Source organism: Arachis ipaensis, chromosome B08 (assembly GCF_000816755.2).
Source record: "Arachis ipaensis cultivar K30076 chromosome B08, Araip1.1, whole genome shotgun sequence".
NCBI lineage: Eukaryota > Viridiplantae > Streptophyta > Magnoliopsida > Fabales > Fabaceae > Arachis > Arachis ipaensis.
The window spans coordinates 10,412,121-10,425,236 of record NC_029792.2 but is presented as its reverse complement, the minus strand read 5'-3'; the positions used below and the strand labels follow the sequence as shown (position 1 = coordinate 10,425,236).

At 33.8% G+C, this 13,116-nt stretch overlaps 2 protein-coding genes across 13 annotated transcripts; one reads left to right on the top strand and one right to left on the bottom strand.

Annotated features, from left to right (window-relative positions):
* On the top strand, positions 3,614–7,419 carry LOC107613500 (protein TPX2-like). Of its 7 annotated transcripts, none has more exons than XM_021108856.1 (13): positions 3,614–3,829; positions 4,183–4,253; positions 4,329–4,385; positions 4,485–4,595; positions 4,686–4,844; positions 5,508–5,612; positions 5,708–5,836; positions 5,956–6,039; positions 6,123–6,203; positions 6,291–6,415; positions 6,521–6,650; positions 6,803–6,900; positions 6,992–7,419. In XM_021108856.1, exons 1-13 carry the CDS (start codon positions 3,784–3,786, stop codon positions 7,101–7,103), a joined length of 1,308 nt encoding a protein of 435 aa, XP_020964515.1. In that variant the 5' UTR covers positions 3,614–3,783; the 3' UTR covers positions 7,104–7,419. The 7 variants fall into 7 exon arrangements, with proteins under 7 accessions (XP_020964515.1, XP_020964511.1, XP_020964516.1 ...); XM_021108852.1 differs by having other exon boundaries at positions 5,457–5,612; positions 6,998–7,419; XM_021108855.1 differs by having other exon boundaries at positions 3,616–3,829; positions 5,457–5,612; positions 6,521–6,629; positions 6,998–7,419.
* LOC107613499 (putative E3 ubiquitin-protein ligase RING1a) lies at positions 7,272–12,799 on the bottom strand. Of its 6 annotated transcripts, none has more exons than XM_021108847.1 (10): positions 12,321–12,799; positions 12,131–12,173; positions 10,745–10,803; positions 9,475–9,556; positions 9,201–9,321; positions 9,076–9,117; positions 8,348–8,860; positions 8,125–8,235; positions 7,664–7,891; positions 7,272–7,580 (listed from the first exon to the last, which is right to left on the bottom strand). In XM_021108847.1, exons 1-10 carry the CDS (start codon positions 12,664–12,666, stop codon positions 7,548–7,550), a joined length of 1,578 nt encoding a protein of 525 aa, XP_020964506.1. In that variant the 5' UTR covers positions 12,667–12,799; the 3' UTR covers positions 7,272–7,547. The 6 variants fall into 6 exon arrangements, with proteins under 6 accessions (XP_020964506.1, XP_020964507.1, XP_020964508.1 ...); XM_021108848.1 differs by having other exon boundaries at positions 12,333–12,799; XM_021108849.1 differs by having other exon boundaries at positions 12,381–12,799.

Below are 13,116 nucleotides of genomic sequence, written 5' to 3'. Positions count from 1 at the left end.
AGAAAGTAGAAAGAATAATGAATCAGCATGATGGATCGAAGGGGAAGCCATAACTGACACATACACTTCCATCAATATCAAGTCATGGGACAAGTTGAAGTTAGGAATTTACATGCAAAGGAATAAGAGAAAGTGATCATCATTCATCAGACAAGCTTTTGAGTATCCCACCTCCCATATACTAAAATAGAGAACGCACTTTCACACAACCCCGGCCTTTCGGGCTCATATATGATTCAATTACATATAATTAATACCACTACTAAATTTTAGTAAAATCCAATTAAATTTTGCAGTTTGATTCAATTATTGGCTATTTTTATTGCTCCTCACCGAGTTAGTCCATGGTCAATATGTTTGTCTAATTTTCAATAGTTCAAAATTTATAAGTATAAGCTAAATGGTACAACTAACAGAGATTTTAAAATAATTTTTTTTAGTGAAAAATATAATTAAATAAAAAATAAATTTTCTTTACTAAATTTAAAAAAAAAACATATATATTGCACATGATGATTTTTTTTTTGTAGATTTTTTCGTTACAAAAAAATATAATATTTACTTTTTACCAAAATTTTACTTTTTACTGTAGTATTATTCTTTAAAATAATGTATGTTTGGTGTTTTTTTTTATATTTTTTGAGTTGGTATAAGATCTGTAACTTTTTTAATAAACACTAATAATTAAGTGTGTAGAGTTTATTAGTACTAAATTCACCTAAATATTTTGCCAATAAAAATAAAAAGGAGAGTCTAAATTAATTAGAATTAAAAGAATAACAATTTTTTTTATTATAAACACATTTTTAAGGAATTGAATTATTTGAACTTTTGATAATAAAATAAAATTTATTTTTAATATACTATCAGTATAAAATAATATTACACATATATCTAATCATGTAATATTATATCTAACAACTTTTTTAGTCACATGAATAATTATTCAAAAAAAAAAAATGATTGAATTACTATTAAAAACTATTTTACTGCACCAAAATTAATCTCACTAAATTATAGCAATAACATTTAAGCATACATGATGTTCATCTAATTAATTAATGAAAAACGCGTTAGCTGTAATTAATATGCTCAACTTTGTAGAAGATTGCACCAGCTTATATATCCATCCATAATTAAGCACATGGTTGGAAGTTCATAAATTATAACTATGCAGGATGATTTCTCATCGTCAATTGATAGTGCAAATGTTCATTATTTTGAGAAATTGTCTCTTTTCTCTAAATACTTCTATTATTTGAATATTTTGCTTTGTCCTCATCAATTTTCTTGTTACAATAATACGTATATCTAATTTTCCCCAATTATTATACTTGTAATATATAATAGATATTTGACATCTCATATGGATGAACACCACATTTTCTCCAAAGAGGGAGGTGCTACTATCTAGCTTTTGAACACCATAACTTACTAGGGAATGGCAACTCTTATCTTGATTCAATTCATCCGCCACTTCTAATTTCTACAATCATATACTGCATCATGCATGCATGTTTCCCAACTAGGGTGCATCTTTTTTATCCTCAAATTAAATTGGCTACCTTTGATACCGCCACCATGTCCATCAACTAGAGACATCACAATAAATGCGACACCGTACCATTCTCAAGTCCTATATTACCAATTCTTGTTTACTATTTTCATTTTGGAATAATTGTCGTTTTTGTTGTTTAACTCATTTTTAATATATTTTATATTTTAATATGTATTTTATACAAATAACTAATATAATAACTAATCTTTTTTAGGATATATACGTAGTATAATTAATATGTAAATGTATGAACTATGCTATACATTTCTGATTTTTTAAATGCTACCATTTTTAAGTTTAATTAGATACATCACAAATAAAAAATGTCCCTTATAACAGACAATGATAGCTTTTGGTTGATGTTTAATTATATCTCAATGAAACATGGATATAGTGACACATATTTGCTGTTTGGTTTAGTGAGACATTAATTTTTAAAAGATACAGGAGGATATAAATAGACAAGAAGATACTAAATTCATCAGATGGAAGTGTCACTTCAATAAATTAAAGAAGAGAAAGGGGAAAAAAAAATCCTTATTTCGTTGCTGATTGATGTGCCAGAATATAATTACACGCTGAATTGTTAAATTGCTTACTGGGATTCCGTATCTTTCATGAACGTAACATGAAATGCTTGCATCACTTTCACACTTGATTATTGTAATTGAATAATATCAAAATAATTGGATTCCAGTTTCTATTACTATCAGAGCGATTATACACTTTGAAAGATAGAGATAATATCTGTCTGTCTTATACCTTTAATTTGCCCTTCCAATTCGCCGTTGATTGAATGCTGCAAAATAAAACAAGACCTCGTTATATATATATATAATTAGCAGTGACATAATTATAATTAAAACGATTAAGCTAAGACAGATTTTTTGATGAATAATGAACTAATTACATGGAGCAATTGAAGTCATTAGAAATGGGGAAAGTGATAGGCATGTGACATCTATCTGGGAGAAATTGAATGCGTTCCAAATCAAATTTGATGCGAATGCCCTTTGCCAAGTCCTCAATACACTGACAAATTAGTTCGGTGTATTGCTTATCTTCCTTGTTGAGTGTGGCCACAGTTTCACAGCAATGCTTGGTTGGTTCTGATTCATAACCTGCAAGGTACCTAACGCATGTCACAAAATCCCAGTACACTATATCACATGGTTCCCTTGAAATTATTACAATCATTTCTGATCTGCATATCATCAACATAACAATAACACTAACAAAAGAACCTACAACCCCTATGTTTTGCATCATATATACACTGTTGAATAATACTATATGATGATAATAATAATAATGATGATGCTTTTGAAGATCAAACTATAATAAATATATACAGATCCAGTATATATATCTTAATCAAGTACGTAATAATGTTGTAGTAGCTATTATTTTCAGGTGTAAACCTAAGAAAAATGCATGTGCAAGTATCGTGGTCCATGAATTGTGGAAACTTGTTAAGAATTTTTGTTCTGTTTTCCCACGGAAAAGAACTCCTGCTATAGCTCATAATCTATTATTTATCTTTTATTTAAAAAATTCTTTAAAATATATTAATTTGTAGGGTTGTGCTTGTGCATATGAGAAGTGTTTACTTTTTTTTTCTTTTTAATTAAGAGAATTATTGATTTGTAATTAGTAATAGTGTAAAATTATTTTTCATTAAAAAACTTTTTTTGGTGGCCTCATCTTCGGCAGGCTCCTCCGGTTTTTTTATTTTTTATTTTTTTATTTTTTATTTTTTTACCAAAGATATGAGACTCGAACCCGCAACCTCTTAATTTTTTTTTACATACATGTATTATCTAAAAATAATAATTACTTTTACTATTCAATGTATAAATAATCATATAAGAATCCAGATGTGATTTGTAAGTACGTTAAAGTTAAAGAATAAAAGCTATTTTCGGTTTGTTACACATATTTGAGGGGAAAACGACATCGTTTGAAGGCGCGTGTCTCATGGAGCGTGACAAAATAGCCGTTAGAAGTTGAACTAACTTGAACGGTTATGTTCATGTTCTTCTCGTTTTCTCCTTTTCCATTACAAACGTTTCACTTTCTCCTCTCCCTCTCGCTCTCTCTCTCTCTCTCTGCAAATTCTCGTTTTTTTATTATTTTCATTTTATTTTACTAATTATATTATTGAAGCTTCCAACAATTTACTTCACTTGCCAAAAAATTTGAACCTGCGAACACCCGAATCCGAAATGGCGGTGGAAACTGGCGGCGACACCATCATAGTAGCCACCTCTCGTATGTTCCTTCTTCTTCTTGTTGCTTTCTTTGATGAAATGAAGAGTAGAAATGCAATGCAATTTGTAATATAATCATGAATGAACTCTCATTCAGAACTGGATTTAGACATGATGATTTAGAAACAGATGATCTACTTTATTTTTTGTTAGACTTTCATCATGAATTGTTTGAAATGCCAAATAAGTTAATTTACTTAGATACTTTTCATCCTAGTTTGTTAAGAGAAAAACTACTTGACCTATATCTTAATTAGAGTCTCTCACTTGAGATTGATCGACATAGTCAATTATTGTTCTATTTATCTTGTATGAAGTAAATTACTTGGTTAAGCTTTTTCTGAATTTTTCAAGTTGTTCCAGCATTTAAGCCTAGAACCAATAATAGCCTGCGTGATTTTGGTGAAGCTGAGAAAATGCACAAGGTAAAGGTTACTTTCAAATTTGATTAATTAGTGTGTTTATCACAATGTTTCAAAAATCAGTAATCTATATTTCAGGTATATGAGAACCAAGCTATTAAGAGGCAGAAGTTGGAAGGAGGCAAAGCTAGACAGGTCGATGTCTTTATTTGTGTGTTTCCCCCACTGTTTCAAATAACTTTTCTCTCATATTTGTGCCCTAACTAAAGTATAACTCCTCAAAAATATAACCAGATTCTGTATGTGGAACCTCAAAATTTGCCTCGTAAGTTGCCATTGGGTGTGACAAATGGCAACACAAACATATCTTCAAGTAATAGTAAAATGCAGATAAATGCCGTGAAGGTTTGTTTTATTCCTCTATTGTCCATTCTGTTTTCTTCTTTTGTTGCACCATGTGAGTAGATGTTCTTATAGTTTTGACTTATGATTCAGGGACGTGCTGCTCAGAAACAGATGAAACCAAGGCCTAAAGAACCTGGATTCAAGACAGATCAGGCTGTTGCCTCAGCAAGTGTAAGGAGTACTACTGATCTTGATCAAGAAATGGTTCCTAGAATGCCAAAATTCAAGGCTCAACCACTGAATAAGAAGGTACTTCATTCTTCTCTTTCGCCCATACTTTGTTTTTACTTATAAATATAATTTTTTTAGAGTGCAAAATTCTCAAGAATTAACGCTCCCATTTCCTCCTTTTTACAGAAAAAAAAAAAAGATAAATCACATACCGTAGGACTAAGCTTTTATTTATGCAAAATTTGATGTTTCGATTGACGGAAGTATTCATCAGTCATTTACTAAACTTTGATGTTTGATACTTTTTCTTCTCTTGATGAAAGAATAAATTTGTTGAGTGAAGAGCAAAAGAAGATAGGAGGAGAAGAGATCTTTGCAAAAATAAGGAATAAACAAGAAATACTAATATAGTATAACTTTCCAATCTCTCTAAGTATATGAAAGGAAAATTTCTCCTGAAAGGATTGTTTTACTCCTAATGAAGGTTAAATTACATATATAGCACACTACCATAAATATTTGGCTGCTTCTCTTTTTTCCAAAATTAACATTACTTCTCAACATATATTAATCTAGTGTTTCAAGGTATACCCAGCATTCACCAAAGCTACCAAACAAAAAGTTCTACATATGAGACACATCACTTTGATCCTTGACTTGCTATTCATCAATTTTATTTTTTTGTATTAGGAGAATCCATGGAAATCTGTTCTTACAGAGCCTAAAACACCTACATTTCAGACATCACTACGTGCCCGGCCACAAAAGATGAAAAGTTCAGTAGAATTAGAGCTAGAAAAGCTTGCAAGAAAACCCAAATTTAAGGCAAGGCCTCTAAATAAGAAGGTAAAAGGCTACCGACTGAGAAATTTAATTAACTTCATTATTCTCATTTTATCCTTTAGCACTAAACAAAAATAATCTTTCTCTTATTTCATTAGATCTTTGAAAGTAAAGGAGACATTGGACTACACTATCATGCCAAGAAACAAGTCACTGTACCTCAAGAATTTCACTTTGCAACAAATGACAGGATTCCACCACCTGCCATGGCTGATTTGTCTGATTTGGTAATCTAGATTTGAAATCAAACCATCTACTTCCCAAAGCTTCAGTTAACTCTACTTGATTTAAGAAATAAGGATGCATGTTCTATCATCAACTCATCCTTTGTGTTCTTATGTTGCAGGTTTATTTTAAGTCTGAAAGTACTTGTAAAAACAAACCAGTTACCAGAAACACAATTCCAAAGCCATTCCATCTCCACACTGAGGTTCATTACATTCCCTTTTGTTTTGAAGGATCTATGCAATGATCCGGTTATGCTATAACAATTGCAATTTTTCTCTATGTTAGGAGAGGGGTGACCGGAAAGATAAGAAACATAATGTGGAACTTCTGCATAAGCCATACCCTTATACCAATGACTATCCTCAAGTAAAGAAGTTTTTTCAATTTGGTGTCTCATTAATCTCTAGATACTAAGAATTAGCAGTACGAAATTACTGATATCATGATATGCAGGAACCTCAAAAACTTGAATCTAAGCAGTGCACTAAACCAGAACCATTCCAATTGGACTCCCTAGTTAGACATGAGATAGAACTGCAACAAGAAATGGAGGAACAACTAATGGTGAAAAGAGAAGAGTGAGTAACATTAATAGTATTAGGTTTCACTTTCTTTTGTGTCTATGAAGAATTGAGTTATATTCTCATATATCATGGATGTGGAATTGTGGATTTTGCCTGCAGGGATCCATTCCCAGTTACAGATAAAGTTCGTAAACCCCTTACCCAAGTTCAAGAGTTCAGTTTACATTCGGAGAATTGGGCCATGTCTAGAGCCCAATTTAATGAGAAGGTGACTTTAGTCTTCGTATTCGTGCGTTCCTAACTATATATCATAGACCATAGTAGCTATTTTAGTTTTAGTTCTTATACTCTATAGTATAGTCTTCAATTTATTCTTTGTTTTTCTTCATCTACCACTTGATAGTGATCTAAGCAAGGTAGTGTGATATGTGATGCATGCAGAGAGAGGAAGAAAAGGCACTGAAACATCTGATGACAAGGTCAAAGGTTTCTCATGTGATGCCAACTCCAAAATTTGACCATCCTTTCTTTCCCAATAAGTATGTGCAAAATTAAAAGTTTAAAACATTTCTTCATTCTTTGTTTTCTACCACTTTTAAAACATCTGACAATGAGTTGTGTTGTATGAAGCAATAGGTCTGCTAAGGATACAACAAATCCCAAGTCGCCAAATTTGCATGTAGCCAAAAACAAGATATCAAATGCCATTGTAGTTTCAAGTCCTGCTGCCACCATGAGATGATGGAGGAGCATCTAGTAGACGTGAATTTGACAACAATTTCAAATTCTAGTGTCATATCAGTTTGTAATATATCTTAATTAATGTTCGCAAATACAAAATACTAATCATTTTCTCATTAAAATATTCATTTCCACAATGAAAACTATGAATCTATTGTAACAATGCAGAGGTGCTAACAACAATCACTCCAACCATGCCGATGGATTTGAATACAATGCCGAATTTTGTGTCCATCATGAAAATTAAATAAAACTCCTTACCAAATAAAACTGTAACTAATATTTTATCTAAAGTTTATTTATGACACCTTCAGGCTTGCATAAACCTTTTCAAAGGGTCATATAATTTAGTATACTATAGTTTCTTGGTTTTTTTGGGGTGGGAGGGAGAACAACTTAGACAATTTGTCCTTGCTATATACAAATGAAAAAAAGTTCAGCGTGACTATAGTGCCCCTTTCCGCCTGTATGCCAGAATCTGAAACAGCAGAAAACGAGGGGAAATTAGGTTTGATGCTTGAAATAATAACAGTTATTTAATAAAACCACATTAAGACTCACCAAATGCTCCCTTTTAGATATGCATTTAGATCTAATCCCTGCTAAAGATTCATCTCCCTGCAAAATTTCTAGTTCATATTTAGATGGATCTATAACCAGAGTTGTTAGCTCATCACATATCAAGGATGAAGTCTCATCAGTTGACTTGTCGAAATCTGTGCCACTGCATCCTTTAACTGCCAATATCTCAACTTCTTCAACAGGCACAGGTGTTTGGCGAGCAACATACTTTGCAAAAGCAATTTTAAACAAGTATTAGACAATCATCATATGGCAATTAAATTGTCTCATTAACAAAAAGCATAAGATGCAATCATTTTCTTTGGGAAGAGATCACAGAAAATAATAGAACCTATATGTTAATACTAGGCCTTCTACTAGAAGAATAAATAAATTTAAATCAATCAAATCAGAATAATTTGCTGTCATAAACAAGTGACTAAAACAAAGGAGCATCTCACTTCGCAAAGGTTCTTGACAGACAAAGTTGGGCGACAGCAAAGGTGTGGCTTCTCCAAACTTGGTGCGCCTCGTTTGCCCAAAGAATAAAGCATGAGATGGATATCTAACTGCCAATAAGAATATAAAGGATCTTGAACAAAACTGAATTAAGAATTCATAACAAAGTTGCACTCAGCAATAACATTTGACACCTATAGATTTATTAAGAGGGGAGATCTATACCTCATCAGCATTCTCATCCAAGTTTCGGAGAAAATCAACCATCTTAGACACTCGACTACTGCGAGAGCTTTTGCTACTACTACCACTGCCACTTCCATGCCTTGTGTGACTTCTAAATCCACCCCTTCCCCATGTAAGTTTTCGAGGTTTTGACACCTGCCTTGAAAGTCCTCGATTTTCTCTACCGTTATCCAAGTCACTTTCTGCACATCCACCATCAGGACTTGCCATTGATGATGAGGGCTGAGAGGTGCGAACTCTGGTCCATCTCTTTCTCCTTCTTTGCCTCGCCTCTGTACCCCGCTCATCAGCAGATGATGAGTCCTTTTCGTTATTGTCATTTTCCTCCTCATTATCCTCAGATCCTTGAATATCAATCACTTGATTTTGTCTCCTAGAAGCATTTCGTTGATTTCGCTGGGATCTTGTCACGAATACACTTGGTGAATCTTTACGTCTCTTAACTAGTGCTTCAGACTGCCGTTGAACAACTTTTGCAATTGAAGCTTGAATCTGTCAGAAAGAAGTTATTAAATGACACCAGGAACAAGGTACTATTGCAAATGCAAGGAATTATGTAATTGAGGAGTTGGCATGTGATGGCAGCCAAGCAGATAGGCAATAATTCAGTGTCAAACAATAAAAAAGTGGAATTACTAGTTTAATTATTGTGAACATGCCTAAAATCTGAAAGCATGTTTAGAAATGTTCAGCCAATAAATATTTACCTGCTTATTGCGGTTCTTCTCCTCTTCACGAAATTCAAGCTCCTATAATAAAGCAACCAGTGTTAGTAGCACTAGTCAATTTTTTACACATGGTCAAAATACATAGTAAACAGGTCAACTCATACCTCTTCCTCGTACTTCTCAATATCTGGATATAAAGCAGCAATAAGGGCATCATATTTCGGATCATCTCTCAAAGAACGGCGACTGGCACAATGTGTTCGGCAAGCAGGGCATTCATTGTTCCTGAGATAATACATGAATGATGAGTCTGCATACAGAGATTATATCTTGTGTTTTGTGATGAGTACACGGGAGGCAAGAAGGGTTTAGATTGATTGCATGTATTGGAAGCAAATTACACAAACAAAAACCCTGGAATTGCTTCATGTGACCTACCCAAGTCGCATTGACTTGTCAATGCATTCCCTGCAAAACCGGTGCAAGCATTCCATGACAGTTCTTGTTTTCTTAATAATGCCTGTCGAAGCAAATACTTTGTTAGTTTAATAGGATAAGTTCACCATCATTGAACATGATTTAAAAATTTTCCTTCATAGTGGAATCCGAAACTACCTGTTAAAACCATAACTAAGAATATAGGTACCAACAATTTTTTTTTTCAAAAAAAGCATTTACATTTGGTAAACATTTAAATACCAAATTGAGAGCAAATAAAATAGGATTTGGATCCTTTGGTTATGTTTCAATCTCACCATTGATTGACTATTATTTATTCATTATTTTTATAGAATCCAAATCCAGTAAAATATGTCAAATTTCCTATGTTAATTAAACTAATATGCTCCGTATAGAGAAATGAGTTTACTTTTTTGTTTTTCCATTTCAATATTTAGGTTTTCAATCTTCGGGATCTTTCCTTTTTTAAACAAAATTTCACATAGCAAGATGTACCTAAGAACTTGTGTAAGCACTATTATGAACCTTAAGTATCACTCAGAATCTAGGGCAGCTACAAAGACAATGGTTATTATATGCACTAAAAGTTGAGTTCCTCACCTCAAAACCCACAATTGATACTTGATCAAACATCGCTGACATGCACATATCTCTTGATTGTATCTAACTCATTAACTCAACTGCTCAAGTCATTCATTATACTCTCGAAAATGCATGCATGAATGCATCCCTCTGTTATATATAGACTATATAGGTAAAATCAACAGGCTAGCTAAGTGGCTATTGCCCCTCTTTAGTAATCTCAGAAAAGATAGTTCAACAATTCTGCTCGCTTTACAAAACTACAATTGATAGTTTGGCACTCTTAGGAGATGAAGCTAAAATGCTAGTATTATTAAGCAATATCAGCAACAATACAGAAAAAGAAACCACTAAGGATTGTTAAAAGGTTCATGATCACCTAGTTACAAGATCAATATACAATAATAAATCAACAGGTATCTATGAAAATAACATATATTAAGCCATCACCTCTCCTTCTAGCAAAAGATAAAAGTAGTATTAGCATAGGAGACTTCCCATCACACTTAGTGTTTGTGAAAAAAACAACTTTCTATTTTATGATTGTTGTGCACATAGAATTAAATGAAATACTAGAGCTCCCAGCACATCTTGCCGATAGCAAAATGTAAGCCCACACAGAATTTAACACCATACTTAAGCCCCAAAAAGTGAAAACCAAACATACCAAGGCAAATTGGGCACTGGACATCCTTACGAATTTCCAGAAGTTCTACAAACACAAATCTGCGAAAAGAACAAGACGATAAGAACATATTTACATACAAGTGATAGAAAGAACATTTTCATATGGGATTTATGACTGATACCCACCAATTGGGTAGTTAGAACAGTCATAATTCAGCAACTTATGAAGATGTTACAACAAATTTAGCAGCTTTCTAACAGTTAAGACTTAAAAACACAGTTAATGCTATATCACAGGCACTGCCTACCTTGATCATCTAAATTCTCTAAGCTGGAAGAAATTTATAACTCACCAGCCACTTTTCACAAAACACTGAAACAGTAATAACACCAAAAGCTATCTAACTTCCTAGCTGTTATACAAAAGGGGTAAAATAGTCATAATGTCACAGCAAGCAGCTTAGGGATATTTTATACTATGACATAATGCAAAGGAGTCGAAATGTTGGGTATTTTCTTCTTCAGTATTTTCGTCTTTTATAATGTTAAGTCGTTTCTTCTGAGATACAAGCACATTGTGGCCCAACTTAACTTACAACATGGTATCCCACATGCCTTTCACCTTTGACAACTTTGGACAAGTATCTCCAAATTCAGAAAGCAAGTACGCTGTTTCATGTTATGCTTTAACAGGTTACTATAACATGGAAAAGCAATTCAAGTACCAGCACAGATCATGAACTACAGGGCATTACAGGGAACCTTGTGAGCCTATAGAATTTTGACCACAGGTACATGGCAAGTGATAGATGATAATGCTTCAAAACACTTAGTTTCAAACTTTCCCCACACAACTTGTAGAGTAAAGAAGTGACTACTTAGAACATTCTGATGCACACCACCCACTAGAACTCCACCTACAATATGAATGTTAATATAATTCATAAAGCAAGAGTATTCATACACCTCCTTCATGCCATGAAGGAGATCTCGAAGTTCAATCCCACCCTATGCATAACAACACTAAGCAACAAAAGTCCACGCCAAAATAACAAACGTTGTTCGATTATGCAACCAATGAGCTAGTCTAATGCACCAACAAGACGAAAATGCAAGCATGCAAACGAGCTAAGACGAATCAAAAGGGGTAGATTCGGAAAACACACACATTTCAGCTAAAATAACACAGAAAAGTGAAAAGAGGAATCATAGAGCAACCCCCTTCTACAGTGGGAAGAGGGAACCCACATCAGAAGCGTCCAAAATCAAAGGAAGAAGAACACAAGATGCGAAATTCACACCAACCCAGCACCCCAAAACAGAGACACATCGATCAGCAACATGAATCTGGGGGAAAAAGAGAAGAAGAGGAAGCAGAGAAAAGCACAAGTTTTGAAGCAATGCACTAGACAAATAGAGTTCGTACTCTGGTTTTTCTTCAGAATCCGAAGATGGGGTGTCGTCAGAATCTGAAAACAACCAACAAAGAACAAAATGAACACCTTGAGAAAACAGAAGAATTACGAAGTAGCAAAAGCGCGAGGACCCAGTTGAAGAAACACGAAAATAATAAGATGCACGTAAATCACGAAGAAGAAAGGATGATAACACGTAACCATCGGGTTTACCCTCGTCGTTGTGTTTCCCTTCTTCTTCATCTTCTTCATCTCCCTCACCTTCATCTTCATCTTCGTCATCGTCCTCTTCTTCTTCTTCTTCATCATCATCTTCTTCTTCTTCTGCTCCTTGTTGCTCATCTTCCTCATCTTCTTGCTCAGCATCCCCTTGCTCTTGTTCTTGCTCGTCCTCTTCCTTGTGGGCTCCAGCAGCATCTTCATCTGGATGGTGGGGCTTGAGGGTGCGGTCGCGGTGGTGCTTGGGGTGGCGATGAGGGAAGAGGTGGTTGGAGGAGTCGTCGGCGTCGTCGAGAGTGTCAGGGTAAGGGCGCTTCTGTGCAGGCATTGCTGAATCCTCTTTGGTTCGATGCAGCAGAGAAGAGAACGCAGAGAAGAGAAGCGAAGAAGCAAAGAAGCAGAATGAGATTGGAGATTTTGGTTTGGGTCTCCTTCTCTGCTTTCTTTCGCTTTGCTATCATTATATATTGCAATTTTTTTTATTTTTATTTTTTCATGTAAGTATTTATTTAATTGCGTCTATCTTCGTTTTTATTAGTCTTGATTTAATACTAATATAATCGTAATTATAGTATTACTACACTACACTACACTGCTACACAGTACACACCCTCGTAAACAAAATTAAAGTGTTATTATCGTTTGGTTAGGTTATTCATGAGTTAACTTGTATGCATATTTGGATATAAGCTTTTCGGGTAAAACAAAAAAGATGTATAGAAAATTTTGATTTTGTCTAATAATAATATGTCACAATTTTATTTTTCAATATTTATTA